This window comes from Biomphalaria glabrata, chromosome 3 (genome assembly GCF_947242115.1).
Source record: "Biomphalaria glabrata chromosome 3, xgBioGlab47.1, whole genome shotgun sequence".
Taxonomy (NCBI): domain Eukaryota; kingdom Metazoa; phylum Mollusca; class Gastropoda; family Planorbidae; genus Biomphalaria; species Biomphalaria glabrata.
In genome coordinates, this window is record NC_074713.1 from 7,512,949 (window position 1) to 7,540,450 (window position 27,502).

A 27,502-nucleotide genomic window follows, 5' to 3' on the forward strand; every position below is an offset into this window, starting at 1 on the left:
GATAGATAGATAGAGAGAGAGAGAGAGAGATCTATATTATATATATATTATTTTATTCAATAAATCAGTATTATATAGGTCTGTGTGCTTATCAGAGTCTTTTGGTTTTAAAAAAATTTGTATCAAGAAAAAAATTTCGGAACAAATTAATCTAATTTAGTACACTTTTTTTTTACATTATATTTTAAATAACATGTGATTCTAGATCTAGATCTTTAGATCTATATAATATAATCTAGACTCTAGATGTAGATTATAGACTCTGGATTAGATCGTATTCTATTGATAGGGTGTGATTCTAATGATAGAACTTTTTTAGAAGATTAGATTGTGATATAAAATAATATATATATCTGTTTCTGTTACAATTACAGTGTGAGTGTACTGTAACTGTTAGATTCTAGAACTTCTAGACTTAGACTTAGTCAAGTTAGTGTCACTTATAAATAATACTAAAATACTTATATAGTTACTAAGTTAGTTAATAGAGTCTAGTTACAGTTAGTGAGTTACAGTTAGACTGCTCAAGACTCAACTATGATCTAATAACTCTAGACTCTAGTCAACTCTAGTCTATCTACTTTTTTATACTGAAGGCTTGAGGCTATAGAGTATAGTCACAGTATAGTGACTATATTATTAGTATATAATAGACTTTAGTTTATAGTTTATAGTCACTTTAAAATAGACTAGTGTTATTTTATAGATTATAGTATTATAAATATTATTATTAGAGTAGTATAACTAAGTATAGAATCTAGTTACTAGACTAGATTCTATATCTATCATAGATATCTAGTATCTAGACATTCTAGACTTATAACTATAACTATAAGAAAGGAGCAGGAGGCTAGTTATACTAGGTAAAGTTTATAGAGTTTAAAGTATATATAGACTAATATAGAGAGAATAGGTCAATAGACTATAATTTATATTATAAATATATATTTATATTATACATTATATTATATTATATATAATATATGTTAATGTTTGTTTTTAAAATGTTTTACATGTTTCGGATGTTCCATTCAGAGTTGAAGATAGTTTACTTCCTAGTAAAAACCTCCCACAGGACGACAGGGATGGGAGCGGGCAGGGTTTGAACCCGGGACCATCGATAAATCCAAATGACAGTCCAGCGCACAAACCGCATGACCAGGCAACCATCCGTTGATTATATATAGTTTATACTATCTATATACTATATTTAATCTATAGATATATAAATAATAATAAGGTCAAATAGTTCTAATTATTATTAAAGTATTATTTTAAGATTTAGATAAGAGTCTAGTCCTAGAGATTATCATTTTTTATACATAGGGCGTCATATTCATAGGGCTATAGCTAGATCTAGACTCTAGACCTATAATTAAAATCCTACATATCCTATATAGTATATATATATATTAAGTCTATAGTTATAGTCTTCTATATATAGTTTTATAGAGTGACTAGATCTATAGTCTATATTATTATTATCAATTACATATTTAGCTACTAGATGAGTAGATTTCATGACTAGATCTAATTCTAAATCGATTTAACATCAATCATATTTATCTTGATTGGACTTTATAGGATCATATTCACATAGTCAGTGTTACTGTTAGTAGTGTTAGTGCTACTAGATTCTACATCTTAATTTTAAATGATAGGTCGAGCGAAGACATTTAAAGTTACATTTGACAAACTCTTGAGTTAAAACTTAAGAACTTAATAGTCTCTAGACTAGATTCTAAAACTAAGAATACTAAGATCAAGGACTAGAGATAGATCTAGTTTTACTTCGAAGTCATTTAATAATTATAATTCTAGATCGACTATAAGAGAGGTCAGGTAAATATGATTTTTATCAATTTAAATTTGATCTTCAAAAATACATTTTATAGAATTTATATAATAATAATATATTATATATAATAATAATATAATGTATAAATTAGATATTTATTTATTTACAATACATGAAGTTCTATAGTTTGTCCGTCATGGTTCGACGATGACCACTTTTGTCATCCAGGGGCTGAGGGCTTCACACTGGGGTTTTGGGCCTCCTCATGCGGCTGGTGAGACTTATGTGAGCCCGGAATGTTCAGCTGCACACTGGGCAGGTTATTCCAGCTGGAGCTAGTGTCATTGGTCTTGCTTTTAAATTTCTTCTCTGGCGCTTTTCTACTGCCAGCGCTGTTCTCTTTTCCTCAGCAATCAGTGCACCAGTTTTCACAGCGTGACGCCATGATACTCTGTCATGTGCTTCTGTCTCCCAGGTGACTGGGTTTATGCTGAATGCTTTCAGAAAAGCTTTGAGGGTGTCCCTAAAGCGCTTTCTTTGTCCACCTTGTGAGTGCTTTCCTTCCCTTAATTGGCCATACGGGAGTTGTTTAGGGATGCGTCAGTCTTCCATTCTGCAGACGTTACCTGCCCATTGCAGTTGGGACTGCATCAGGATTTTGTGGATGCTTTGCAGACCTGCTCTTTGAAGGACTTCAGTATCTGATATTTTTTCTTGCCCTTTAAGTTGACATTCAGCATTTTTCTTAGACATGTCATGTGGAAGTGGTTTAGTTTCTTTGCATGTTTTCTGTGTCCACGTTTCTGAGGCATAGAGCAATGTAGCAAATGATGACAGCTTGATAGACCCCTGCCATAAGATGCACTGGACTTGGTGATACGCAAGCCGATTTTACAATCGATATTTCCGTTTCTGGAAAGTGTGCTGCCAAGATAGATAAATTTGTCCACTGCATTTATATCATTTTATCTTGATGCTTGGATTTGAGTAGGCTTTCCCTGGAGCAGGCAAATATATGACTTCAGTCTTTTTTGTGTTAATAGTAAGGCCAAAGTCTGAACATGCTCTTGAGAAGTCACTGACAATGCTCTGCAGATCATTTTCAGAGCAGACATTTAGGGCACAGTCGTCAGCAAATATCAGGTCCTTGATTAGTGCTAATATTATTTTTGATTTTGCTTTAAGTCACCTTGGGTTGAATAGGCCACCATCAAATCTGTATGTGTTATATTTATACCCTTGTTTTATGTGGAGCGTTTAATGCGGCCCTGTCAACACCCACAAATAATAAATAGATACATAATATATATGCCTTCAGATTATATATATATTCAAAATAATTTTAACTATGTATAAATTATTGAAACTTCAGATTCTTATGATGAAGGGGCTAAAGAAACATTGTCTCTACATGTCATTCTAAAAAGTTGAAAGTAAACGAAGATTATTCTAATTGGCATATTATGTCAAAACATTCAGTCAAAGACGCAAACTCAGGCCAGTATTTATTCAATGCTATGAAGAACTGTGTTGAAGGTGAAGCTTTTTCTTGTGAAATGATTGAAAAGTACAAGACTTATTTTAATACTTTGGATGTGGAAATATAAAGCAAATTTTAAGACTTAAAAACCTTGGAACAGTTTCCATTATCCTCATTTCACCATTTTGTGCAAAAGCTGATGAAGCTCCATTAGACATAGCTTCAATCAAATTTTGACCTGAAATAAAAGTTCAAGTCAGATCTTCCTCTTGAGTTATATAGGTGCCAGATGTTGCATTTCCACACTTAATTTAACTTTGCTGCTAAACTTTCACATTGTTTGCGTCCACATATATCTGTGAACTAGTATATTCTTGTTTGAAAATAAAGAGGTGTAAGAACGGGTTGATGCTGACTGACTGTAATTTGAAAGAAGTCACTAGTAAGCTAGTTCCACAGTTCTGGAACATTTTGCATGAGTGAAAACAGTTAAAAAAAAAAAACAGTTAAAAATTTCACACCAAGTACAATTAGTACATTTTGCGCTGAAATGTTGTGATGCAAAAAACTATGAGAAAATCAGAAGAAAAAAAAAAAATTAGTTTCAGAAATTGCTAACTCTTGTTGTAATGTAACAATCCCTCATTCCCAAAATACTAGCTGAATTTGACCCGCTGTTACTGATCTAGTTGATTAGTGGATTGGAGTTAGATCTATGTTGTCATGGCATGATTAGGAATTTGACGTGAAGAATGTTTATTTGTTTAATAGAGAGGGAAAGTTTTGCTAAGAGACTATGATGTAAATATTAAAAACAAGATTAGGAAGGATAGCGAAAAGTAAAAAGAATACTTTTGGCAGCTTTAGAGAGAGCCAGGTTTTATGGACATAGAGACTTAGCTTGAGGACATTCGACGGTTCCCTTCATTGTTATTCAACTTGTTAAATGACATTGTTCATCAGCCTTGAGTACATTTGTATTGTTGGCCTTTTGCCTGTGTTGATTGGTTTGCTTATTTAAGTGTTACCTCCATTTTGACTTGTCACTTCTTATTATGTGACTTATTTATGGATATTTAAGTGTCTACTATGCTGTAATTAAAGACACCTTCCTTCACTTGCATTACTGTTGCGTATGGCTACTACTGAGTACTAAAACTATGATAGCACAACAAACCTTTAGATTCAAAACATAATGCCATGAATAGCAGACATAAAATTTATTACGTATAAAATAACAATTCACTGGCAAGTCCAGCCACCAAGAATTACATATCATTATTAAGTTAACAAAATATAAATATTTAATTTCAAATAAATAATTTAATTTAGTTGTTGTTTTTTTTTTGTTTGTTTTACAAGGTCTTTATAGTGGTATGAACTGATGCCACTCAACATGTCCTTAAACCAGCGTGAGGAACTTCCTTACAATAACTATGAATTAAACATGGCTAGAGATCAGCTTCAATGGGAAAGGAGGACAGGACAGTTAAGCCGGTTACAGTACCCTTACTTGGAGGGGACAGAACCCAATGTTTGGGAAGGGGAATCTGGCTATATGGAGCACATACAGCATAGGTTTCCATTACCTCCCAAACGTAGAAATCAAGAGGATTCTGTAATCTCCGTGCATAACTCAGACAGTGAGACAAATACTACACAATCTCAAGAAAAGGACACATTGAAAAAGACAAAGAAAAGAAAGTTGCAGTCTACAGCGGCAGGAGGCAGCAGTAATGCTAGGAATAAGAAACAGAAGCATGGAAAACATTTTAAATAATAACAATGAAAGAAAAAATAGTTGTTTTATTTGTAAAATATTGAAGCATTATTTATAGAAATTAGAACTTGAGTGGATTGTCAGGCATGTCTTCATTTTTTTAAATGTTAAGTAGTAGCTGTCGACAAACATTTTTCTTCTTTAGTAATCTAATTTCTATAGTAGAATGTGATATTTTTGTTATAATTAAAGAATAGCATGTACACTAATAATTTTGTTGAATGAAACCCAGACTTCAAAAAGGCTTTTAGGACTAAAAAAAAATAAAATAAAAATTTCAGACTTGTTGTAAAGCTAAGAACATTATTATACTCTCGCTTGGCGGGGACATAACCAAATGTTTGGGAAAGTGAATCTGGCTATAGGGAGCACCTACAGCATAATTTTCCATTACTTCCCAAACATAGAAATCAATAGGATTCTGTGCATAATTCAGACAGTGAGACAGACACTATACAATCACAGGGAGTTGGTATGGATATTATATATAGATTAGGTCAAGAGGACAGCTCAGATATAAATATTTGGCTTAAGCTGTCAACTATTGGCCTTAGCAATTCTTGTCATTTTGTAACATTGTTACAAAACTTGCTTTTATTTTAACCTCTTTTCCAGGTTCTTTTTTTAATTCACTACAACCGTATCCTTGTATGTGTACACCAAACTATTTATTGTGTACTTGTATGCTTTATTAGTTAAATAATCATTCTTTTGCTTGTGTTTGCTCAAGCATTCATTTCTTCCTTTTGTTGTTTGGTTCTTTTATGTCAGTTTTTATGTTTGACAAGATCATTCTTTTCTTAAATGTAAAACTCAATCACTTGACTCAACCAGATTATTGATGTTTATGAGGAGTCGAGGCAGTGCCCCTTGAGACTCCCAAGCCAATGAAAACAGATGCTTTTGACAATTTTGACTTTATCTAAACTATTTAGCATTCAGTGGCACATATACTGTTGTGTTGGGTTAAAGTTTTAACTATTTTCATTAGTCATACATATTGATTTGGTTGTTTTCAGTAAAAAACAAATAATTGATTGGTTATTTCATTATATCAAATACATTAATATCAAAAATATTCCCCCCCCCCCCCTCCCAAAGGGCTTGTGGATTTATAAATAAGGACTTGTGTGTTGCTTGTGTGTTACTTTTTGTTTCAAGCATTGTAACATCAAGTTATTAGTTAAATTAATGCAATTTTCTAATCAAGCTGCCAGAGGGTCACCAGCTCAAGGCAACAGAGTTTTCCTTCGAGGTGGGTAGCCAGCCAAGGCTAACTAGCCCCTTCTGCCCAGAGCTTAGTGGTTTAGGTGCAAGTTGCCTATTCTCATTTTGGTGATAAAAGCTCCGCCGGACCCAATATCTTGAGTGACATGTAATGGTCATGCATTGGACTGGTTGACAGGCTATTTGAGACACATGTCATTAGAAGCATATTATAGGTAGTGGAGTGCATATATCCATTACCACTTTCAGCAACAACAATCTCACATGCTCTTAAGGCTTTCATATTTTCAAATATATTTCTAGTAAATGTATAATAAGGATTTTATCCTTATCTTTAATAGTGCTGTTTTTTTTTTCTTATTTCTGAATAGAAATCTCAGATTGATTTTATAATATGCTTGTAATATTTGAACCAAAAAAAATTCATTTTCTTTTTTGAAGTAATGTCTTTATTTTATAAGATAAGATATGATATAGCTCCTTTTTCAATATAGCTCCTCCTTCGTAATTGAAGATGAGCACATTTCTCATATCCTATGAACTCAAAGATGACTGTTAAGTCCAATTCTTGCTTTAAAAAGCCATCCGCATACGTGGCATGGGTACGTTTGGTTAGTTGCTTTTTGTTGGTTTAGCGCTCTTTCATGCTGGCCACTCTTCTTGCTCTAAAGCTTGAGACTCAGATTGACGACATGAGGAGTGATTGAGAGCTAGTGCTTCTCAGCCGTGAATGTCAATGTCACACTCCTTGAAGGATGCTTGTAATATTTGAACAAAAAAAATCTCAGACAGTGTTGTAATGCATGATGGCCACTTGTGATATACATCCTTGTCATGTTGTTCCTATTTAGTAATAATGTAAAGCCATGCTACCTAAATGTAACATCTTGTCAGCTAAATGTTAATCTACAGTCTAGATTAATTGCTGATATTTATCCACATATGTTTAAAGTACCAGATTAGATATATTTTTCTCTTTTTGTTGACCTTAGACTAATGCAGATAATGTGAAATAAAGTATAATTAAACTATATTAAAATGTTTAAATTTTTTTAACTTGTTTGTGTTTTTATATTATAGAATGACGTTAATCCAAATAGCTTTTGTAGTTTTTATGAATCAGTCAATTGATAAATTAAATAAAACCAAATGTCACACACACACTCCATTGCAATAGAGCAATCCTAATGTGACACTAGTTATAAAAAATCATGAATGATTGTTCCTGAAACTTACCATTTTAATTACCATTTTAACTGAAAAGAAACAGTAATCTATTATTTGTTATTTAAATATCTTTGATTAGTAAAAAAAAACAACCTTATTTTAGTCCCAAGAGAATGTTAACACAGGTCAAAATGCATTCCCTTAAAAACATTGTACAGGTACATACATATATTATAAAAACAAAATTATTGGTTTTATATGTTGTTGTTTTTTAAATGGTAATTAAAAATATCAAATTTTTAAAAAAAATTAATTACCCTAGCCTTTAATGTTACAAGTGACATTTAGTTATCTTGTAAATTACAGACATTCCATCAAAAAAAAATTTAAAAAATTATGTCCTATGCCTATCCATGTGTTAATCTAGTCATGCATGTTAATTAGAAACTTACACCAAGCTTAGTTATTGGTTTCATGGCTGATTCAGGCAACTGGCAACTTGTAAAGAATGAGACTGGGAAATTAATGCTCTTTAAATAGGAAGAGAAAACATCGATAATTTGTCAATAGCAATTTTGTAGCTTTAGATCAAGTATTCTTACATCTGTCATTCTTATTAATATGGCTGCCTGGTCATGTGGTATCTGCACCAGACTGTTGTCTCGATTGCCCCGGGTTTGAATCCTACCCACTGCCATTCCATAATGAGGTTCTGGCCAATGCCACATGTAATGACTGGTCATGTGGTATGCACTCTGAATGTTGTTATGATGGTCTTGTGTTCGAACCTTACAAGCTGTCATCCCCCGTTGTCCTGCTGGAGGTTTGGGTTAGAATGTAATAATCTTCAATCTTGAAAGAACATCTGAAACTTGAGACAAGTCTATATTATATTTCAGTCTAGAAAATGAATTAACTCCTAATTAGGAAATGATAATTAATTAATTGAAGCCAACTTAATATATGTAGTTTTGGCTGTATTCGTCAAACATATCATAAAATCCAAATATTTGAATGATAGCATCCAGTCTTTACTTTGCTCAGACATAGAAAAAAATGAACTATTAGTAAGTCATTTCTTTCTCTTTTTTTTTTCTAAGGTAAATGGGTGACTACGATGCCAGTGAAGTCTTTAAAGTTAGAGCCCAGTTAGAATTAGAGATGTCTAAGAGTGTCAGAGAACTAAAAAAATTGCAGCCAATGCCAACAGAGAAAATAATGAATGTCTGGGAAGGAGAGTCTGGGCTGATGGAGCATGTGTTGTCTGACTTCCCCCTGCCTCGGAAAGGATACCTGTTTAATGACTGTGTTATTGACCTGCATGATGAACTGCAGCGGTATCATACTGATCAATATATGAGTGAACTAGGCCATCTAGAACTGTATGGTGCTAAAAATATTTCTAAACATAGCAGAGGGAATGATGGACATTTGCAAATGAAACATGAAAAGGGTGAAAAGCATTCAGAGGTGAACTCCACAAAGAAAAAAAAGAAAAGTCAAGAGAAAAAAGTAAGTAGTTCTTTAACAACTGTATAAATTTTAGCAAAAAAAATAAAGTCATGGTGGAAAGAGGATTTTAATGCTGAAGAAAAGTTTGTTAAAAATCTAAATTTTTGTAAAGTCTGTCATTCGAAGAAGTTGGGATGTTAGCACCATTATTTTCCCTTCACAAATGTTAGGTAAAAATGAGTGATAAATGTCCCAGAATCCCATTTCAAAATTTTTGCTTTCATACACGAAATGTAAATCTCAAGACTCTTGGTTCAAAGTTCAAGTGTCCTGGTTCAGAAGTCAAGTGTCAATGGAAAAAAGTATGTAGAACTGGTCAGAAGTTATTAAAGCTGGCTTCCATCTAGAAGCAAAAAAAAAAAAAGGGAGAAGCTGTCCTAACTGGATGAGTTTTGAGTTTTTAATGTGACTTAATATTTTTTATCTTGTATCTTTGAAATATTCAAAATAAAGAAATATGTTCAAATTACTACATATAATTAATATTTTTACTTAGAGCTAATTGAAATTTAAAAGTGAAAGTATTAAGTATTTTAGGTCCAACATCTTCAATTTTATTTTCCATCATCTAACTTGAAATAAACTGGCTTGATCTTGTTCCAGGAAAATGTACCTGATTTTGTTATTGAAGATGTTGAATCAATTTCTGTAGCAGACTGCCGTAAAGATGTCATTGAAATTAGTGATGATTCATTAGCATCAAATAGTTATACTATCGCAGAGGTAAAACAATGCAGAAAGGCTAAAAAGAAGTCTGAAGCTACAAAAGCTGCTGAGCCATATGCAGATACAAATGTAAGTTTTACAATAAATTTGATTTTTGAGATGCCAGTTTGTGGATTCTGTCTTATTAAATTAGGAATGATGTCTGTGACAGAATTAGATGACAGACACCTGGGTGTATACTACCTGACCTTAATGAGTTGTTGATAGTTTGTTAGAGCATCTTGTTTACATTTGAATGAGTAATTTGTAACGAACATCTAGACTCTTATCTGCATAATGTAAACAAATAGACTTAATATTGTCATATTCTGATTGATATTTGTTCTTAGATATCTCCATAATTCAGTAAGGAATTATTTAATTTATTTAATTGTACTAAAAATTTAATATTGTCATATAAATTCAACCATGCCACAAAGTTTGATCTAACTAAGTTGGCCTGTTGTTTTTTTTTAATTAATTATTTTTTTATTACCTTTTTGTAGCACATTTTTTACACTTAAAGGATGTTCAGTGCGATATGGTCCAATCTGTTTTGCAGACATATAGGAGGGGGAGGGGGTATTTGGGAGAAAGTTTCCATGTTGCCTTTAAACGCTGTGCAAACACAACTCAGCTAGAGTCAGATTTCAAATTCAAGCATTATTAAAAGGTAGCCAAGGGGTTTATGACACTCAGCAATACTTCCCAGTTAAGTATCATCTCTGTGTATAATCACTTTACATCATGTCCCATTAGCATCCTTGGCTCCATCATGTTTTTTTTTATCATGAGTCACCACTTATACTAATACAAGTTTTATAACTTATCACTAATCAAATGCATTTTTTTTTTCCCCAAAAGGCTGATCAATGTCAACAAAGTGCAAATGTGAGATTTCAAACTGAGAGACCTCAGTCCATTGGGTCAAGCCAAACAAGGAATGAGCATGAGAAGCAGGCAGTGGTAAAGTTGCACTCTGAAGCTATGGAGAAGAGTACTACACTGACACAAAATGTAAATACTATTGGTGCTTACTGACACTCATTAATATGTTGCTTGGGGGGGGGGGGACAGCAATCTTTGGAGGGGTGGTGGGAAAAACTTTGGAATTTTTTACTTACAATTACAAAGCATTTCTAACTTATTCATGTCCCTACTGCTGTCCTATGTAGTCTATTTAATGGTGTATAAGCATGCTTCAATTAAGGCTGGTTCAAAGTATTTTTCTATTTTTTTATTTTTTTTTTAGGATTTCATCATTTTGAAGTAAAAGAATAAAAGTTAAAAAACAAAAAAAACTATTAAGTTTAAATTTGATGCTGACAAAATGCTGTTGGAAGAATGAATGTCTGATAATAAAAGATGAGCTAAACAAGCGTGTGAACCTGATAAAAGAAAGACATTAATAAAGATTTTAACTGCAACATATTCTTGTTATGTTCTTGTAGAAATGGATTTATTTATTTTTTTTAGTTATGGTGATGTCTGAAAATTTGTGTTGCTGTTTTTGTTTGTTGTTTTTTTTTTCTCTCAAATAATATAGTTTTTGTGGTTAGGGTGAGTTATTTAAAATATTACTTTATTTGATGCACCTAGCACCTGTTATAGACCTACATATAGAAAGCAATATTATCATTAATTATAGAATATAAAATCAAAAATCGAGAAACTAGACAGCTAGTTTACCTAATACAATTTATTTTACATACTTAAAATGTAAATCTGAGCAGTCTAATCTTATAAAAAATGTTAGAAGTAATCAACACAATTCAAGATGTATCTATTTTTCAATTATTTAAGAGGCATCACTAATTATTTATTTTTTTGTCCCAAATCGAATTACAATTATAAAATATATCAAAGTTTGGTGACCTCAAAACTGAAGTTTTTTAACTTTCTGTTCAGTGCTTGTCAATGGTTCCTGAGACAGAAAAAAGTTTTAAGATCTAAACTACTAGTGTCTGGGAAGAAAAACATTTTGGACTTGACGCTGATGCATTTTATTTAATTCTTTTTATAGAGAGAGTTACAGAATGCTGATACAGAACAAAGTAAACAAAAAATCTGTGATGAGAAGAAAAAAAATAGAAAAGAAAAGGAAGTAAGTAATCTAATGCTTAAGCAAAAAAAAAAAAAAGAAAACCTTCTTTACAAAAAAAAAATTTAACTTAGTTTGCATACAACATCAATTAAATGATTTATTTCTAAAATATATTTGCTGACATTTAAATAAAATCTCATTCATTTTTAAACAGTAATTTTTAGATAGCTTATTTTTTTTATTGGACCTTTCAACTCCAATGTTTGTAAAAATGTTTTGGATGTTCCTTAAGGATTAAGAATAATGTATGTCCTAGTCCAAACTTCCCGCAGGAAGACTGGGGATGGCAACTGGGAGGGTATGAATCCAGGACCATCAAGACGACTAAATCACAGTCCAGCCCACATACCACATGACCAGGCAGCCATTTATTTCCATCATATAGTAACAAAACATTATCTTGGATTCTTAAGATTAAGGATGAGTGCAGTATTTTACATGACAACATAAAGTCAGTTGCAACCCTCCAATTTTGCCACATTTGATGCAGACAAAGCCTTTGCCCCTGGGGATCTATTTAAGTTTCTTTTCATCTTTTGCTCCTGTCTTTGACAAGGTCATTTCTTAAGGTCTCAAATGTTTCTCCAGCGATTTTGTGAAAGTTATCCGTCACTTTCAGAGGCCAGCTTCTACTTTCCTTTATTCCATTGATAGAAAAATTATACCTGAGTTGACCTTTATAGTGTTTCTGGGAGTACCTGTTACCCCTTCTTCCTTTGAGCTGGTCAAAAAAGATCACCTTTGACCTGCTGTCATCCTGCATCAAAGGTGCATTCACTCATTAATGAGCATACACTGACAGTATGGAAGCACTACTTACCATTTGACAGCTAAACTTGGGTAGACACCTATCCCATATCAAATAATAAGGCATTGTCTTTAAATTTGAAGATTGAAATGATACAGTAAAGTAAAAAAAGTAAAGACCTTGCGATCTATAGGGCAGTTGATGTAAAGGTCATCTGTTTCTGTGGCCAACGGTTAATGAGAGTGTCATGTGGTCAGCATAATGACCAACCGCCTTTATTTTCCCCAACTAATGTCAGGTACCCATTAGTGCTGGGTGGACTCAGAGGCGCCCAAAGATCCTGAAGTAAAAACCCCAGTTTTCACCGGGATTGAAACCCAAAACCCCGGTTCGGAAGCCAAGTGCTTTACAGCTCAGCCACTGCCCCCAAAAGATATACAGTATTGAAGTAGTTATGACTATCTATCCTCCACATTAACATTCACTAGGCCATCATTAAACTTGTTCTAGACAAGCTCATTTGAGTTACCCAATCACAAGAAGATATAATATAAAGTTTACTCACACTTTTTTTTATCTCATCATCATTATAGCATCGACAAAAATTAAAATTACATTTAGTAGTTAGTTAAGCATTTTTTGTCATTTGTGAGAGTGGAGTATAATACTAATTTGACCTTTTGTTGTTGTTTTTTTCTTCAAAGGTATTGATAGAGGATTCCTGTCAGAACATAGAAAAGAGTTGGCCTTTGAAAAACAAAACTAATACACCAGATACTGGAACAGATATTAATTTTATGGAGTCAAGAAACAACAGAGAGAATAATAAAAATATGAAACATATAAATCAATATACTGAAATGGAACAAAGCAAAAATGTTAAACAACCCAAAAAGGAATGTGCTTCAGAGGTCAAACAATCCCTTAATAAGGACATCAAACAGTCTAAATGTAAAAATACTGATGATGTCAGACAGTCTAAAAGTGAAAATACTGATGATGTCAGACAGTCTAAAAGTGAAAATACTGATGATGTCAGACAGTCTAAAAGTGAAAATACTGATGATGTCAGACAATCTAAAAGTGAAAATACTGATGATGTCAGACAGTCTAAAAGTGAAAATACTGATGATGTCAGACAGACTAAATGTAAAAATACTGATGATGTCAGACAGACTAAATGTAAAAATACTGATGATGTCAGACAGTCTAGAAGTGAAAATACTGATGATGTCAGGCAGTCTAGAAGGGAAAATACTGATGATGTCAGACAGACTAAATGTAAAAATACTGATGATGTCAGACAGTCTAGAAGGGAAAATACTGATGATGTCAGACAGTCTAGAAGGGAAAATACTGATGATGTCAAACAGTCGAAAAGTGAAAATACTGATGTTGTCAAACAGTCTAAAATTATTGGTGACAAGAAGTCCATTAGAAAATGCAGTGATAATGATGAACAGTCTACAAGTAAAAAAACTGAAGAGGTTGAATTTCCTAAAAATAAGACTAGTAATGAAGAAGAAAAAATGAAAAGCAAAGACATAGATAACATTGTCGACAAGTCCCAAAATGCAAATGCTAGAAAGACAAAAAATTTGACGATAAAAAATACTGATCTCAAGAAATCTAAATATAAAGAACCGGAAGAGGTGGAGCCTTTTACAGATGACATTCTTAAGTTAAAATCATCTAAAAGTAATGATATACATAATATGAAGAATTTAAAAAACAAAGATACTGAAGAGGCGAGACAGTCTAAAATTAAAGAAATTGAGGATGGTAGTAAGTCCTTAGATCACTATGATAAAGATGTTGAGTGGTCTAAACAGTCTGAAAGTATAGACACAGACGAGGTCCAACAGTATAAAGAAAAATATAGCGAGACCAAAAATGAAGCTACTGAAAAAGTGAAAAAATGCAAGGTGACTAAAGGTTTAGATGCTGACGATGTCCAACTGTTTACAGAAACTGAAAATGTCAAGAAGTTCAAAAAGTCTCATCATATTTATTTCGAAGACATCGACCATTGTACATTAGAAAATAGTGAAGAGATAAAAAAAAGCAAAAATAAAGAAATTAAGGATTTAAAAAATAATCCTAAAGAAGAGATCTCAAATCTTATAGATCTAGGTACACAAGATGTAAAGAAACCCAAAAATCAAGAAGAAAATAATTCTACAAAAAGGAATAGTGAAGAAGTGAAGAATTTTAAATGTACAGATATCAAGATGTCCAATAATAAAGATTCTAAAAAGGTCAAACTTTTAAAAAATGATGCAGAAAAAAATCCTGAAGGCAGAGAAATTATTGAGAAACCTAATAAACCTTTAAAGAAAGATACGGAAAAGATGAAGAAACATAAAGAGGCTGAGGAGGTCAGTATGCCTGAAAAGAATGTCACAGACGAGACCCAAAAGTTTAGAATAGAAGTTAAGAAAACTAAAAATTATAATGAAGAGGTCAAGAAGCCTAAACATATTATTAGTACAAAAGAAGTCAATGATCCTAATGATACAGTTATGGAAGAGGCTAAAAAGGCTAAAAATAAAGATGCAGAAGTTAAAAAATCTAAAATGAAAGATGCAGATGTGGTTGAGAAAACTGAAAATAAAGGAACTGAAGAGATACATAATGTTAAATGTACAGAAGTAGCCAATGATCTTAAAAATCAAAAAGTGGAAGAGGTCAAGAAATGTAAAACTGGAGTTATGGATGAGGTCAAGAAATCTAGAAATAAAGATCCAGAACAGGTCAAATATCTCAAGGGTACAGATGAGGTCAAATATCTTACAAATACAGAAGAGGTCAATAATTCTGCACATAAAGATGCAGAAGTGGTCATGAAACCTAAAGATAAATATGCAGAAGTGGTCAAGAAATCTGAAGATACAGAAGTGGTCAAGAAATGTAAAGATAAAGATACAGAAGTGGTCAAGAAACATAAAGATACAGAAGTGGTCAAGAAACAAAAAGATAAAAATACAGAAGAGGTCAAGAAACAAAAAGATAAAGACGCAGAAGTGGTCATGAAACCTAAAGATAAAGATACAGAAGTGGTCAAGAAACAAAAAGATAAAGATACAGAAGAGGTCAAGAAAGATAAAGATACAGAAGTGGTCAAGAAACCTAAAGATACAGAAGTGGTCAAGAAACCTAAAGATAAAGATGCAGAAGTGGTCATGAAGCCTAAAGATAAAGATACAGAAGTGGTCAAGAAACCTAAAGATAAAGATACAGAAGTGGTCAAGAAACAAAAAGATAAAGATACAGAAGTGGTCAAGAAACCTAAAGATAAAGATACAGAAGTGGTCAAGAAACAAAAAGATAAAGATACAGAAGAGGTCAAGAAACCTAAAGATAAAGATACAGAAGTGGTCAAGAAACCTAAAGATACAGAAAAGGTCAAGAAACCTAAAGATAAAGATACAGAAGTGGTCATGAAACCTAAAGATAAAGATACAGAAGTGGTCAAGAAACAAAAAGATAAAGATACAGAAGAGGTCAAGAAACCTAAAGATAAAGATGTAGAAGTGGTCAAGAAACCTAAAGATAAAGATACAGAAGTGATCAAGAAACCTAAAGATAAAGATACAGAAGTGGTCAAGAATAAAAAAGATAAAGATACAGAAGAGGTCAAGAAACCTAAAGATAAAGATACAGAAGTGGTCAAGAAACCTAAAGATACAGAAGTGGTCAAGAAACCTAAAGATAAAGATGTAGAAGTGGTCAAGAAACCTAAAGATAAAGATACAGAAGTGATCAAGAAACAAGAAGATAAAGATACAGAAGAGGTCAAGAAACCTAAAGATAAAGATGTAGAAGTTGTCAAGAAACCTAAAGATAAAGATACAGAAGTGATCAAGAAACCTAAAGATAAAGATACAGAAGTGATCAAGAAACCTAAAGATAAAGATGTAGAAGTGGTCAAGAAACCTAAAGATAAAGATACAGAAGTGATCAAGAAACCTAAAGATAAAGATACAGAAGTGATCAAGAAACCTAAAGATAAAGATACAGAAGTGATCAAGAAACCTAAAGATAAAGATACAGAAGAGGTCAAGAAACCTAAAGATAAATATGTAGAAGTGGTCAAGAAATGTAAAGATACAGAAGAGGTCAAGAAACCTAAAGATAAAGATACAGAAGTGATCAAGAAACCTAAAGATAAAGATACAGAAGTGGTCAAGAAACAAAAAGATAAAGATACAGAAGAGGTCAAGAAACCTAAAGTTAAAGATGTAGAAGTGGTCAAGAAATGTAAAGATAAAGATACAGAAGTGGTCAAGAAACATAAAGATACAGAAGTGGTCAAGAAATATAAAGATACAGAAGTGGTCAAGAAAGATAAAGATACAGAAGTGGTCAAGAAACATAAAGATACAGAAGTGGTCAAGAAATATAAAGATACAGAAGTGGTCAAGAAACGTAAAGATAAAGATGCAGAAGAGGTCAAGAATCCTAAACATTTGGAAGAAACCAAACATCACAAGGATACAGAGAAAGGTAATAATCTTGCAAATACAGATATGGAAATTGTTGAGAGTTCTCAAAATAAGGAAATGGATGAGATAAAAAAGAAATCTAAAATTAAAGATGTCGAAAAGATTAAAGAACCTAAAAATAAAGATGAAGATGTTAAAGAAGCTAAAAATAAAAGTAAGGAACAGTTCGGGGGCAGTAATAATGCAGAAGAAGTCAATAATCTTGCTAAAACAGACGTTGGTAATGTTACAAAAGATTTTGAGAAGCCTATAAACAAACCCATAAAAGAGTCGAAGCATCTTGTAAAAAAAGATGAAGAGGTAGTCAAAAAGCCTAAAATTAATGATATGGAAGAAGTTAAGAAGCCTAAAAATAAAGATATGAGAGAAGTCAAGAATCATAAAAATATAGATGTCAATAATTTTAGTAATAAGGATTTAGACAATGGTGAGAAACCCAAAGATACAGATAAGGTTGAAACAACTAAAATTAAAGTCAAAGAAGTGCTGAATGAACCTGAAAGTAAAGATACAGAGAAAGTTCCTAATAAAGATAAAGAAGTGGTCATTAAGTTTAAAAATAAAGATATGGATACATTTAAGAAACATACAAACAGAGATATGAAAAAGGTCAAGAAACTTAAAGATACTACAGAAGAGGTAAAGAAACCTAAATATAAAAATACAGATGATGTCATGAATCTTAACGGTACAGAAAATGTTGATAATCTTACAAATAAAGATGCTGGAGAGGTCAAGAAACCTAAAAATAAAGATTCAGAAGAGGCTAAGAAAACTAAGGATACAGATAATGCCAAGAAACCTACAAATAAAGATACAGAAGAGGCTAAGAAAGCTAAAGAAACAGAGGAAGCTAACAAACCTAAAGATGCAGTGGAGCATGAGAAGCCTAAAACTAAATATACAGAAATTAAGAAAGTTAAAAATAAAGATACAGTTGAGGTTAAGAAACCTAAAAATAAACATACAGAAGAAGTTAAAGAACTTAAAAATGTATATTCAGAAGAGGCTAAGAGATTTTCATATAAAGATACAGAAGAAACCAAAAAACCTAAAAATAAAGATACAGAAGATACCAAAAAGCCTATAAATACAGAAACAGAAGAAGCTACAAAACCTAAAAATAAAGAAACAGAAGAAGCCAAGAAACCTAAAAATAAAGAAACAGAAGAAGCCAAGAAACATAAAAATAAAGAAACAGAAGAAGCCAAGAAACATAAAAATAAAGAAACAGAAGAAGCCAAAAAAACTAAAAATAAAGATTCAAAAGAGGCTAAGAAACTTAAGAATAAAGATTTAGAAGAGGCTAAGAAACCTAAAAATAAAGATATAGAAGAGATCACAAAGTCAAAAAGTAAAGATACAGAAGGCAAAAATTCCACTAAAAGAAGAAGAAACAGTGAGATTGCTACAAATGTAAGTCGCCTGAAACTTTATTGCTACTTATTTTTTCTTCATTCCATTGTTTGAAATCATTTTCCTCTCTATAAACTATAATGATCTTTTTGAAAAAAAAAATTTTCATGCTTTAAAAAAAATAAAATATAACTTTTCATGTGCTACAAAGGCTTTTATCCTACAATAATTAAGTATGCATTATGTTGCAAGAACCATCAGTATTCCATTGCCCTTGCAGAATATCTTTATTGAACCTCTCTCCATATTCTTCATTTACCTTTCCCAAATGAAGGCAAGCAAGTAGCGTTTTTTTGTGTTTGCATCAATATATATTTATATATATATATCATTTGTCCATTGTGGTTCGATGATGACCACTTTTGTCATCCAATGGGCTGAGGGCTTTGCACTGAGCTTTGGGGGGGGGGGGGATGACTAATCAACTTGTGCTAAAAATTTTGATTAAAGTGAGGAGGTTTTGCACAACACATCAACCTCACTCTCTCGCCCTAAAACCCATCCTTTTCCAGAAGCAAGATTTGGTCAAGAATTTCTGAGACAAGTTCAGGTGCAGTGGATGACCAGAGATTTTCAGTGCTCTAGAGTGCTCCACCGCACTGTACTTGGTAGTTGCCTTTCTGTCTGATTTGTCTAGTTTTGTATTTCACACAGGCTGCCAAGTTCAGACTTCACATGCTAGGTTTGACAAAACCTCAGTGTACTGAGAGTTAGTTACGTCATATACCCTCTCCTTGGTTTAGCTGACCAGTCAAAGCTGTTTCTGGGGTGTGGCAGCTGCGCATGCTACAGCTACTGGGAGCCACAGTTGAGAGTTATGTATCGAGTGGGGACCAAGAGTGAGCCAAGCTACCCTACACATAATTTCTCCCGATCCCCTACATTGAATCAAGTTAAATTTTACACCATTATTCATTGTTAATGGCAACAGATGAATCAATCAAAACATTAATCAATTAGTTAATCATTTAGTCATAATTAATTTTGTTGGAAAATGTACTAAGCTAATAGGAGCTAACAGTTCCCCTTTCAGACCTTGTGGTCTATAGGGCAGATGTTGTAAAGGTCATCTGATTCTGTGGCCTACGGTTAACGAGGGTGTCATGTGGCCAGCACAACGACCAACCGCCTTTACTTTTCCCCAACTAATGTCAGGTACCCATTAAAGCTGGGTGGACTCAGAGGCGCCTGACGATCCTGAAATTAAAAATCCCAGTCCTCACCAGGATTCGAACCCCGGTTCAGAAGCCAAGTGCTTTACCGCTCAGCCACTGTGCCTCCAACAGGAGATAAGTCTTGCTATAATGAGAGCTATGGCAACAATTGAAGGGTGCTATCCCTGAGAGTGCAAATGGGACTCTTGTCAACAACCAAGATAGCAGACTCGTAAAAGTCGCAAGACCAGGAGATTAACTTATGCAATTGTGTATCATGATTGATTCAAAATAAATTATGCTAAATAGAACCAAGGTTTTTAAAAAGTTTTTTTATGTTTAACTTTTTTTTTTTGTTTAATCAATAAATTTCCATTAAAGTTGTTGAGCCTAAATGTGAACATGATAAGAAAGTGGAAAACTTATTTAAACACATTTGTGATACTTAAGTTTGGTCTGGACCTGGGAGATATTGGAGACATTTGATGGGCAGTTGGTTGTTGTCTTAGCCACAATGATACCCTCATTAACCATCAGTTATAGAAACAGATGAGCGTCTGCCCCATAGATCTCACATCTGAAAAGGACTACCTTTACTTTTTAAAATTGTACTTTATGTGATAAATGCTTCTAATTCACTGCAGATTTAGTTGTGATATATGAGAAAACAAAAAGCCAACTATTGATAACTATAGGTACAGAATAAAAGAAAAAGTTTTTAGAGAAGAAACATTTATAGCATAGATGAAAAATGCATGCTTTATTTATTGCACAAGTAAATCTGTTAAACAATTCTATTGTATGGTCATATTACATAAGTAACTCTATTAAGCTACTCTTTTGAATGGTCATATTACATAAGTAATTCTATTAAGCTACTCTTTTGAATGGTCATATTACATAAGTAATTCTATTAAGCTACTCTTTTGTATGATCTTTTTACATAAGTAACTCTGTTAAGCTTTTTTTTTTTGTATGGTCATACTGGTATTAAATATGTAACTCTGTTATGCATTTCTTGTGTTTTAAATACACAGCTCTAGTTCTAAGATGTACCAATGTTTAGAGGAACAATTAATCTTAAAGTAGAATGTTCGACCACATTAGTTTATTATCCAATCAAAATGCCTAACATGTAATTGATAATTAAACCAATAATTTTAAGGCCATTATTCAAAATCTTCATTTACAAAAGCAGATTATTATTTTTCTTTAGGTATTGGATACTCGTGATAAAAATGAAACAAGTGTGGCTGGACTCATTTCAACCAAAGAGATTGATGGGATTGAGTCAGCACATAACATGGTTTCTCCTAGAAAGAAAGATGATGTTAAAAAAGCATCCAAGAAAAGAAAACTGACTGAAGTGGAGGAAATGCCACGAGGCAAGAGGGTAAGAGAGATGAATCTTAAACTTAATTTTAAAGCTTTCTATTTTTTTAAGCCATATAAATATGACTACTTTGCTACCTATATAATGACTAATTTGGTACTGATAACCATATAATGACCAGTTTGATACTTAATTCTTTTCAAAGTTGTATCTGCACAAATTTTTAAATGTTTCTTTCAATATCTCTGTAATTAAAATAAATAAAAGAAAACTTAAGACCTGCTCAGTTTTGGTTTAGTATGACATTCTTTTGTATTGGTTTGTTCTCCAGAGAAAATTAGAGGAAAATCACCAAGTTGTCCAGCCTGATTCTACCAATAAAGACAGTCTTTGTAACCAAAACACTGAAGAAATGAATTCCTCAGCTAAAAAGCTGAAACTCTCTGATACCAATGAAACAAAACTAAACCACACAGTAGGTCAAGGAAAAAAAAATATGTTGAGTTTTTTTTAATTTGAACAAAATTAATAATGCTAATATTTCAGAGATAAAAATCGTAAAACTTTTGTAATCTTTCTGTGCAGGATATTAAAGTTGTGCCAAAGTTTGAGTTTGATGCTTTTAAAAAAGATAAGGATTCCAAGGACTGTAACTTTGAGAACTCACTCCAAGAGAATGTCTGTATAAAAACAGAACTTTCAAACGATCACCATGAACTAACTAAATTAAAATGTGAATATAAAGTAAGTAGCCGTTAACTCTATGTGTTATGGGCTACCAACAATAGATCTCTAGAAGATTTACTTAATACTTAAACCTTTTTTGTTATGTGCTTTTCTAGATACAAATTCTTGCTGCTTTTTTAATGCCTTGTCTGAAATCACTCTGTTTATTTGTTGTTTTTTGTCAAATGATTTTCCCATATCTTGCATAAATTTTTTTTTTTATTAATTTCCTAGAATGTTTTAATTTTTTTCATGTGAGTTTTTTTTTTAAAGCTGATATTAAGATGTCTCTTTTCTACATGTCTGGGTTTTGATTCCTCCTCATTGAAACAATCAGGGAATGTCACTAAGCATTCTAACTGGTGTGGACATCAGTCTTGTTTTTGATGTTCTTGTTGGTTAATCCCTATGTGTTTGAGAGCCTGCAGGTCTATTTCACATTTTTGTTTTGTCTTTCTAAGAGATGATTCTTTTGTTCATCTCCATCACATTTAGAAAGTGACATTTCCTTGAGAATTAACATTTTAAGTTATCTTCCATTCTAGGTGGTTATGGAAGCAATATTTTATTCTTTGCTTTACTGCCATTTGTATAGACTAAAGAAGTGAAATTAAGCACTATTGTGTTTTTTTTGTTTCAAACTCATCGTGATGGCATAGCATACCTAATACCATCCAGTTAAAACCTTTCCATATGACAGGGTTTTGCTTACTCCCTTTATTTGCTCACAATAATCCAGGAGCGCAAATAGAAGTTTTCCAATCTCTCTTTTAGCATTTATACAGATTTTTTTTTACTCATTTAAATTATGTTAGCTATGAGATTACCGAAACATTAAAATTGTAATTAAAATATTTTGCCCTAATGAAAATTACCTTTTCATGTAAAATTAAAATAATAAATCATTTCTAGAAAATTATCTATATTTAACTAAAATATGGTATTTAAAGAAAATATAATTTTTTATTGTACTTAAAACACATTTCTTGAAATAAAAATAATGTCAAAATTTAAAAGATCTCTAAAAGTCAATAGTTTATGCTGTTCAGAACTGTTTGTCACAAGGTTTTAATGTGCTAGTGCGTTGAGCAGAACTTATTGTTTTAATTTTGGTTTTTGTTGGTATATAATAAGGCTTGTCTTTGAGTCAGAAGATTAGCAAATTAGCAAGGAATGCAATTTTTCCCCATGGCTGCAAAGCCCTGATTTGACCTACATACTTTCCCACATCCAGCACAGACATATACAAAATAAATTGAAAATACTGTTTTAATATTATTGGCACTGTCTCTAATTTCATTTCTGATTCCTAAAATCTTTTGGTTATTCAAAGCAGGTCAAGTGTGAGACATCAACTACAGAGCAAAATATCATCACACTAGAACAACCACAAGATGTACTTCTTTCAAACATGTACTGTGAAAGTCGAGAAGCATATTTATCATCATCCTGCCAAACTTCTTGTCATCCAAACATTTCAACAACTGGAAATAATTACATTCCCAATTCTCAGGCCATTGACATTGGTCAACCATCTTGGAGAGGTATTGATAGCTCATTGCCTGACTTCACTGCATTAATTAATAAAATGACAGATGCAAAACAGTTTCTGACCACTATTACTATGCAGTCAAATATTGAACAGGCTTGGGCACAGAATGCATCTTTTCAACTAATGGAACAGTTTGAAACTCATTACAAGGAGATTGAATCTACTTTTAAGAAAAAAGAAACACACCATTTTTTTCATTTACACAAAATGTCAAGATCTAGGAAAGAAAATTATTCAAAAAACTACAGATGTCTAAAAAATGCCTTTTCTAATTTCAAGAGTTTGTATCAATCAATCAAGGAAAATATATACTTTAAAAAAAGTCAGGTAAGTTGTTTTTTAGATAGGCTATTTCTCTACATTTCTTATTTAAAATCTAGATAAAAGTAATATAATACAGTGTGAAATATACTTTCAATACTGTATAAATAGCAGAGTATCTATACAGTTTTGATCCTTTACAATGTTCCAATATGCAACTATGATCAGAATTTTAAAGGCCGAAATTGTAACCCCTTCCTATCAATGTGTAACTGGATGTTACATTAGATCAGTGATTCCCAAACTTTTTTGTCTCATAGACCCCTTGGACGTCTTCATAGACCCCTGGGGGTCCATACAGACCACTTTGTGAATCACTGCATTAGATGTAACTTTTAATATTGGCATTGCATTGTTCAGCAAATGTTCTTGGAAAATATAACATTCTAAATGATTTCTCAATCAATTTCATTATTTTTGCTAAAAGTAATTATTTTATTGCTAAAAAAAATCTTCTCTAGATGCTATCAGAAAGTGTAGGTCTAGTTGAAAGTGACTCCATTGCACAAGATAAAAACTCTGAAGCAATGAAGTCCATGGCCAAGAAACAGACAATTACAAGTAATCTAAAACAGAATCATACAGTGAGTATTGTAAAAACCACTTACTGGACTCTTAATGCTGTCATTATGCACCACCTAAGTCAATATCAGAATTAATTAAAATATTTATGCAGTAGGTAAAGTTAAATGTTATATTGTTAAAAAAAAAACATTAGCTGTACGTGTGTGGGGTCAAAAGTAGGTTTTGATATGTCTGTTGAAATAACCAGTATTGATCAAGTCCATGCTGTGGGCTGTACCATAATATACCCAGTTCCTGATTGGATTTTATATCAGCATTAACTGTCCAGTGCTGTGGTCTCTAAAACTCTATATTATGAAGTGCTGTGGGATCAATATTTCCCCAGCTCATTCTGTAGGCTATACACCAGTTCAATACCATGTGAGATACTTTTTTTTCTCTGTCTGTGATTAGCTGTGGTATAAATGTACATTTCTTTTGCTATTATTGTAATGTTTTGTGTAATGCACAATAGTTAGATAAAATTCCTCCAATGATACTAAAGAAATATTAATATTATTATTAGAAACATGCATACTTTTCTTTCCTCATGTGAAGATGTTTTTTTTTAAATTTTTATTCAAACAGATCATACCACCTGCAGTGGAATATATAAGCCCACAGGTACAACCAGTGAATGTTTTACATGAGTCAGCTATTACAAACGCAAACTGTAGTTTATCCAGCAAAACTGTAGCTCATCAAAATGTTGCAGAAGCTTATTATCATCACTATCCCTATAGTCATGTCACCAACAGTAGTCAACCAAATCTTCCCCATGCTGAAGCTATATTGCCTGACTACACCTCATTGATCAATAAAATAGCAGACGCCAGTAGATTTTTGAGAAGCATTACAGTGAAGGCAAAAAACAAACAACTTTCGTCACAGAAGGCATCCTTTCAACTTATAGATCAGTTCGCAGATAATTTCAAGGATGTAGAATTCAATTATAAGAATGAACAACAAAATTATGACATTATGTTTTCAAAGTTGTCTAAACTTGATAAAACAAAACATCGGAGAAACTTTACAAAATTGAAACATTTATTTTGTGATTTAAAAAATAGATACCTGCAATTGAATAAGTCAATAAGTGAGAGAAAAATGAAATTAAATTCTACTGACAATCAATGCTGGATGGAAAAGAAACAGTGAAAAATAAAGTAACAATATTGTTCATTTTAAAATCAGATTGACTTTTTGTTTTTCTTATAAATGATATAGTTTATAAATGTATTTTTTTTGCTTTAAGCTACAAAACTTTGTAGTTTTGTCGTAATTAATTAATTTTGTTTTAGACTGAAAATGTAATAAGCTAAGGGCAGCAAACTAACAATATATATAACTTTCTTTTTTATAAGCACTTGAATAGCTCAGTGGCTAGCATGTCTACCTTCCACCACTTGTTTCATGTTAATTTCTACATCGACTATAAAATCTTGATACACTAGATCCTTAAAGCCTCTTAAATACAGGTTTTCTACTATATATAAACATTTAAAATATGATAAATAATTTTAAAAAAAACAAAGCTTATATTAAGCATGGGGGGGGGGGGGGGGAGAGAGAAAAAAGGAAATTTTTGGGTGAAGGTTACCATGATAACTTTTTAAATGCATTTTATAAAAAAAAGAATTCCAGCTTGAGGGCTCAAGCCTCCTATCTATTGTTAGTTTCAAACTAATAAGCAATGAACTTATTCTCTACACAAAGTATAAAGGGGACTAATTCAACTTATACTGTCACATCTGTAAAGTACAATTTCTTTCCCTTGTTCCAAACAAAATGATAAAGTTAATTAAGAGTGGGAGAACAAACTCACAAAGAAACCATTGAACTCTATCCAGAAGAAATGAAGAAACTAATAGTAAATAAAATAAATGAGAAATGGACAAGCTCTCATCCGAATCACAAGAAAGATGATGCTTACTATAAGCTATCCCAACAAGATCAACATCTAATCTTTCGACTCAGGACGGACACAACAGATTGAGACAATGAATGTTCCATAAGCTCAAAATTTAAACCAGTGAAATATGCCCATGTGGAATGTCACCAGAAAACGCTGACCATGTCTTTCAAAACTATTCTCTTTACCATGAGGCCCGTACAAGACAGTGGCCCCAAACACCCCAATAGAAAAAAAACTATATGGAGAGCTCCTGAATTTGGAAACCACTACACAGTTCATCTCACATATTGGTCTAGTCATCTGAACTCTCCAACATAAAAATGAGAAGAAGAAGTAAATTAACTAATTGGTTAATTTTTTTAATTGATTCTTCTTTTCTCAAGTGCAAGAAATAATTATGCAAAGATTCAACTTGATCTGACAAATGTGTGTGGGAGAAATAATGTAAAATAGTCTTACATATTGCCACATCACAATAATGTATCAATTTTGTCTCTATTACCCCTGAATAAAATTTACCTTAAAATATTCCAATCTGACGGGACTGAAAGCAAGAAGAACACTTGATCAGGAATTTGGTGTTGTTAAACTACTGTTTGGATGTTTGATACAGATAAGACAAAATTCTTTTCTCTTCTGAAGGCTGCTTTGTAAAACACAAGAGCCAGCAGGCCACAGACTTGATCTCTAAACATATAATTTACTCCTCACTTTTAAGATTAAAATAATTATCTTATTATAATTAATATTGTTGTAATCCTTCCTTGCACCAGTGCTTGTGGTGCATAGGAGCGCACTATTGAACAAGAACAGGAAAACTCTGGGATAGAAGAAAGATCATACCGGTATATCAAGAGATTACGAAGTCGGAATTGTTTGGAACTAAGGAACCATCTTTTGTGCTGCCTGAAGACTAGTGGGGACCATGATCAGGTTTGCCGGGGAAAGGGCTCTAAATGTAGAAAGCTGTTATGTGTTAGTTTTGGTGAATAAACATATTTATTTACTGTAGAGGGTGTCATGTGACCAGCGCAACCATTAACCATAGGCCTTTACATCATCTGCCCTATACACCATAAGGTCTGAAAAGGAACTTTACTACTACTACTTACCGTAGAACTTCGTTGAGTTGCCTGCTATAGATTTACTTACTACAATATAAAGGTAATGTCTTCAATCCTAAAGATTGAGTGGTGTTTCACATGGCCACTCAAAACCAGTTGCGACCTGCTTATTTTTCCACATCTGATGTAGACAAAGCATCTGTTGGTGGTCTATTAAAAGTTTTTTTTTACGTCTACGCCTGTCTTCTACAAGGGTTTATCTGTAGGCCTCAAATGTGTGTCCTGCGGCCTTCGTGAGAGCTCTCCAACTGCCTCTTTCAGAGTCCATCTGCTGCCAGCTACTGTAGATAACTTCAGCACATTACCAACTTAGTGTTTGCATCAGTATTACATTTAGCTTACATAGATTTCTATACACATCAGTAAACCAT

At 32.5% G+C, this 27,502-nt stretch overlaps 1 protein-coding gene across 5 annotated transcripts; it reads left to right on the forward strand.

Moving 5' to 3' along the window:
- The first annotated feature begins 167 nt into the window (after positions 1-167).
- On the forward strand, positions 168-25,285 carry LOC106055931 (uncharacterized protein PF3D7_1120600-like). Of its 5 annotated transcripts, none has more exons than XM_056023159.1 (13): positions 168-375; positions 792-863; positions 8,553-8,964; positions 9,568-9,759; positions 10,534-10,686; positions 11,693-11,773; positions 13,226-18,442; positions 20,813-20,989; positions 21,261-21,404; positions 21,515-21,673; positions 22,989-23,534; positions 23,990-24,112; positions 24,681-25,285. In XM_056023159.1, exons 3-13 carry the CDS (start codon positions 8,557-8,559, stop codon positions 25,248-25,250), a joined length of 7,770 nt encoding a protein of 2,589 aa, XP_055879134.1. In that variant the 5' UTR covers positions 168-375; positions 792-863; positions 8,553-8,556; the 3' UTR covers positions 25,251-25,285. The 5 variants fall into 5 exon arrangements, with proteins under 5 accessions (XP_055879134.1, XP_055879138.1, XP_055879136.1 ...); XM_056023163.1 differs by having other exon boundaries at positions 22,992-23,534; XM_056023161.1 differs by lacking the exon at positions 792-863.
- Positions 25,286-27,502: the final 2,217 nt, after the last annotated feature.

What these genes read in the sequence shown, in the direction of transcription:
- LOC106055931 (XM_056023159.1), top strand. Translation starts at nt 8,557, where the DNA reads ATGGGTGACTACGATGCCAGTGAAGTCTTTAAAGTTAGAGCCCAGTTA. An exon ending in GTACTACACTGACACAAAAT is followed by an intron (nt 10,687 to 11,692) that starts GTAAATACTATT and finishes TTCTTTTTATAG; the next exon opens with AGAGAGTTACAGAATGCTGA. An exon ending in TATACTTTAAAAAAAGTCAG is followed by an intron (nt 23,535 to 23,989) that starts GTAAGTTGTTTT and finishes AATCTTCTCTAG; the next exon opens with ATGCTATCAGAAAGTGTAGG.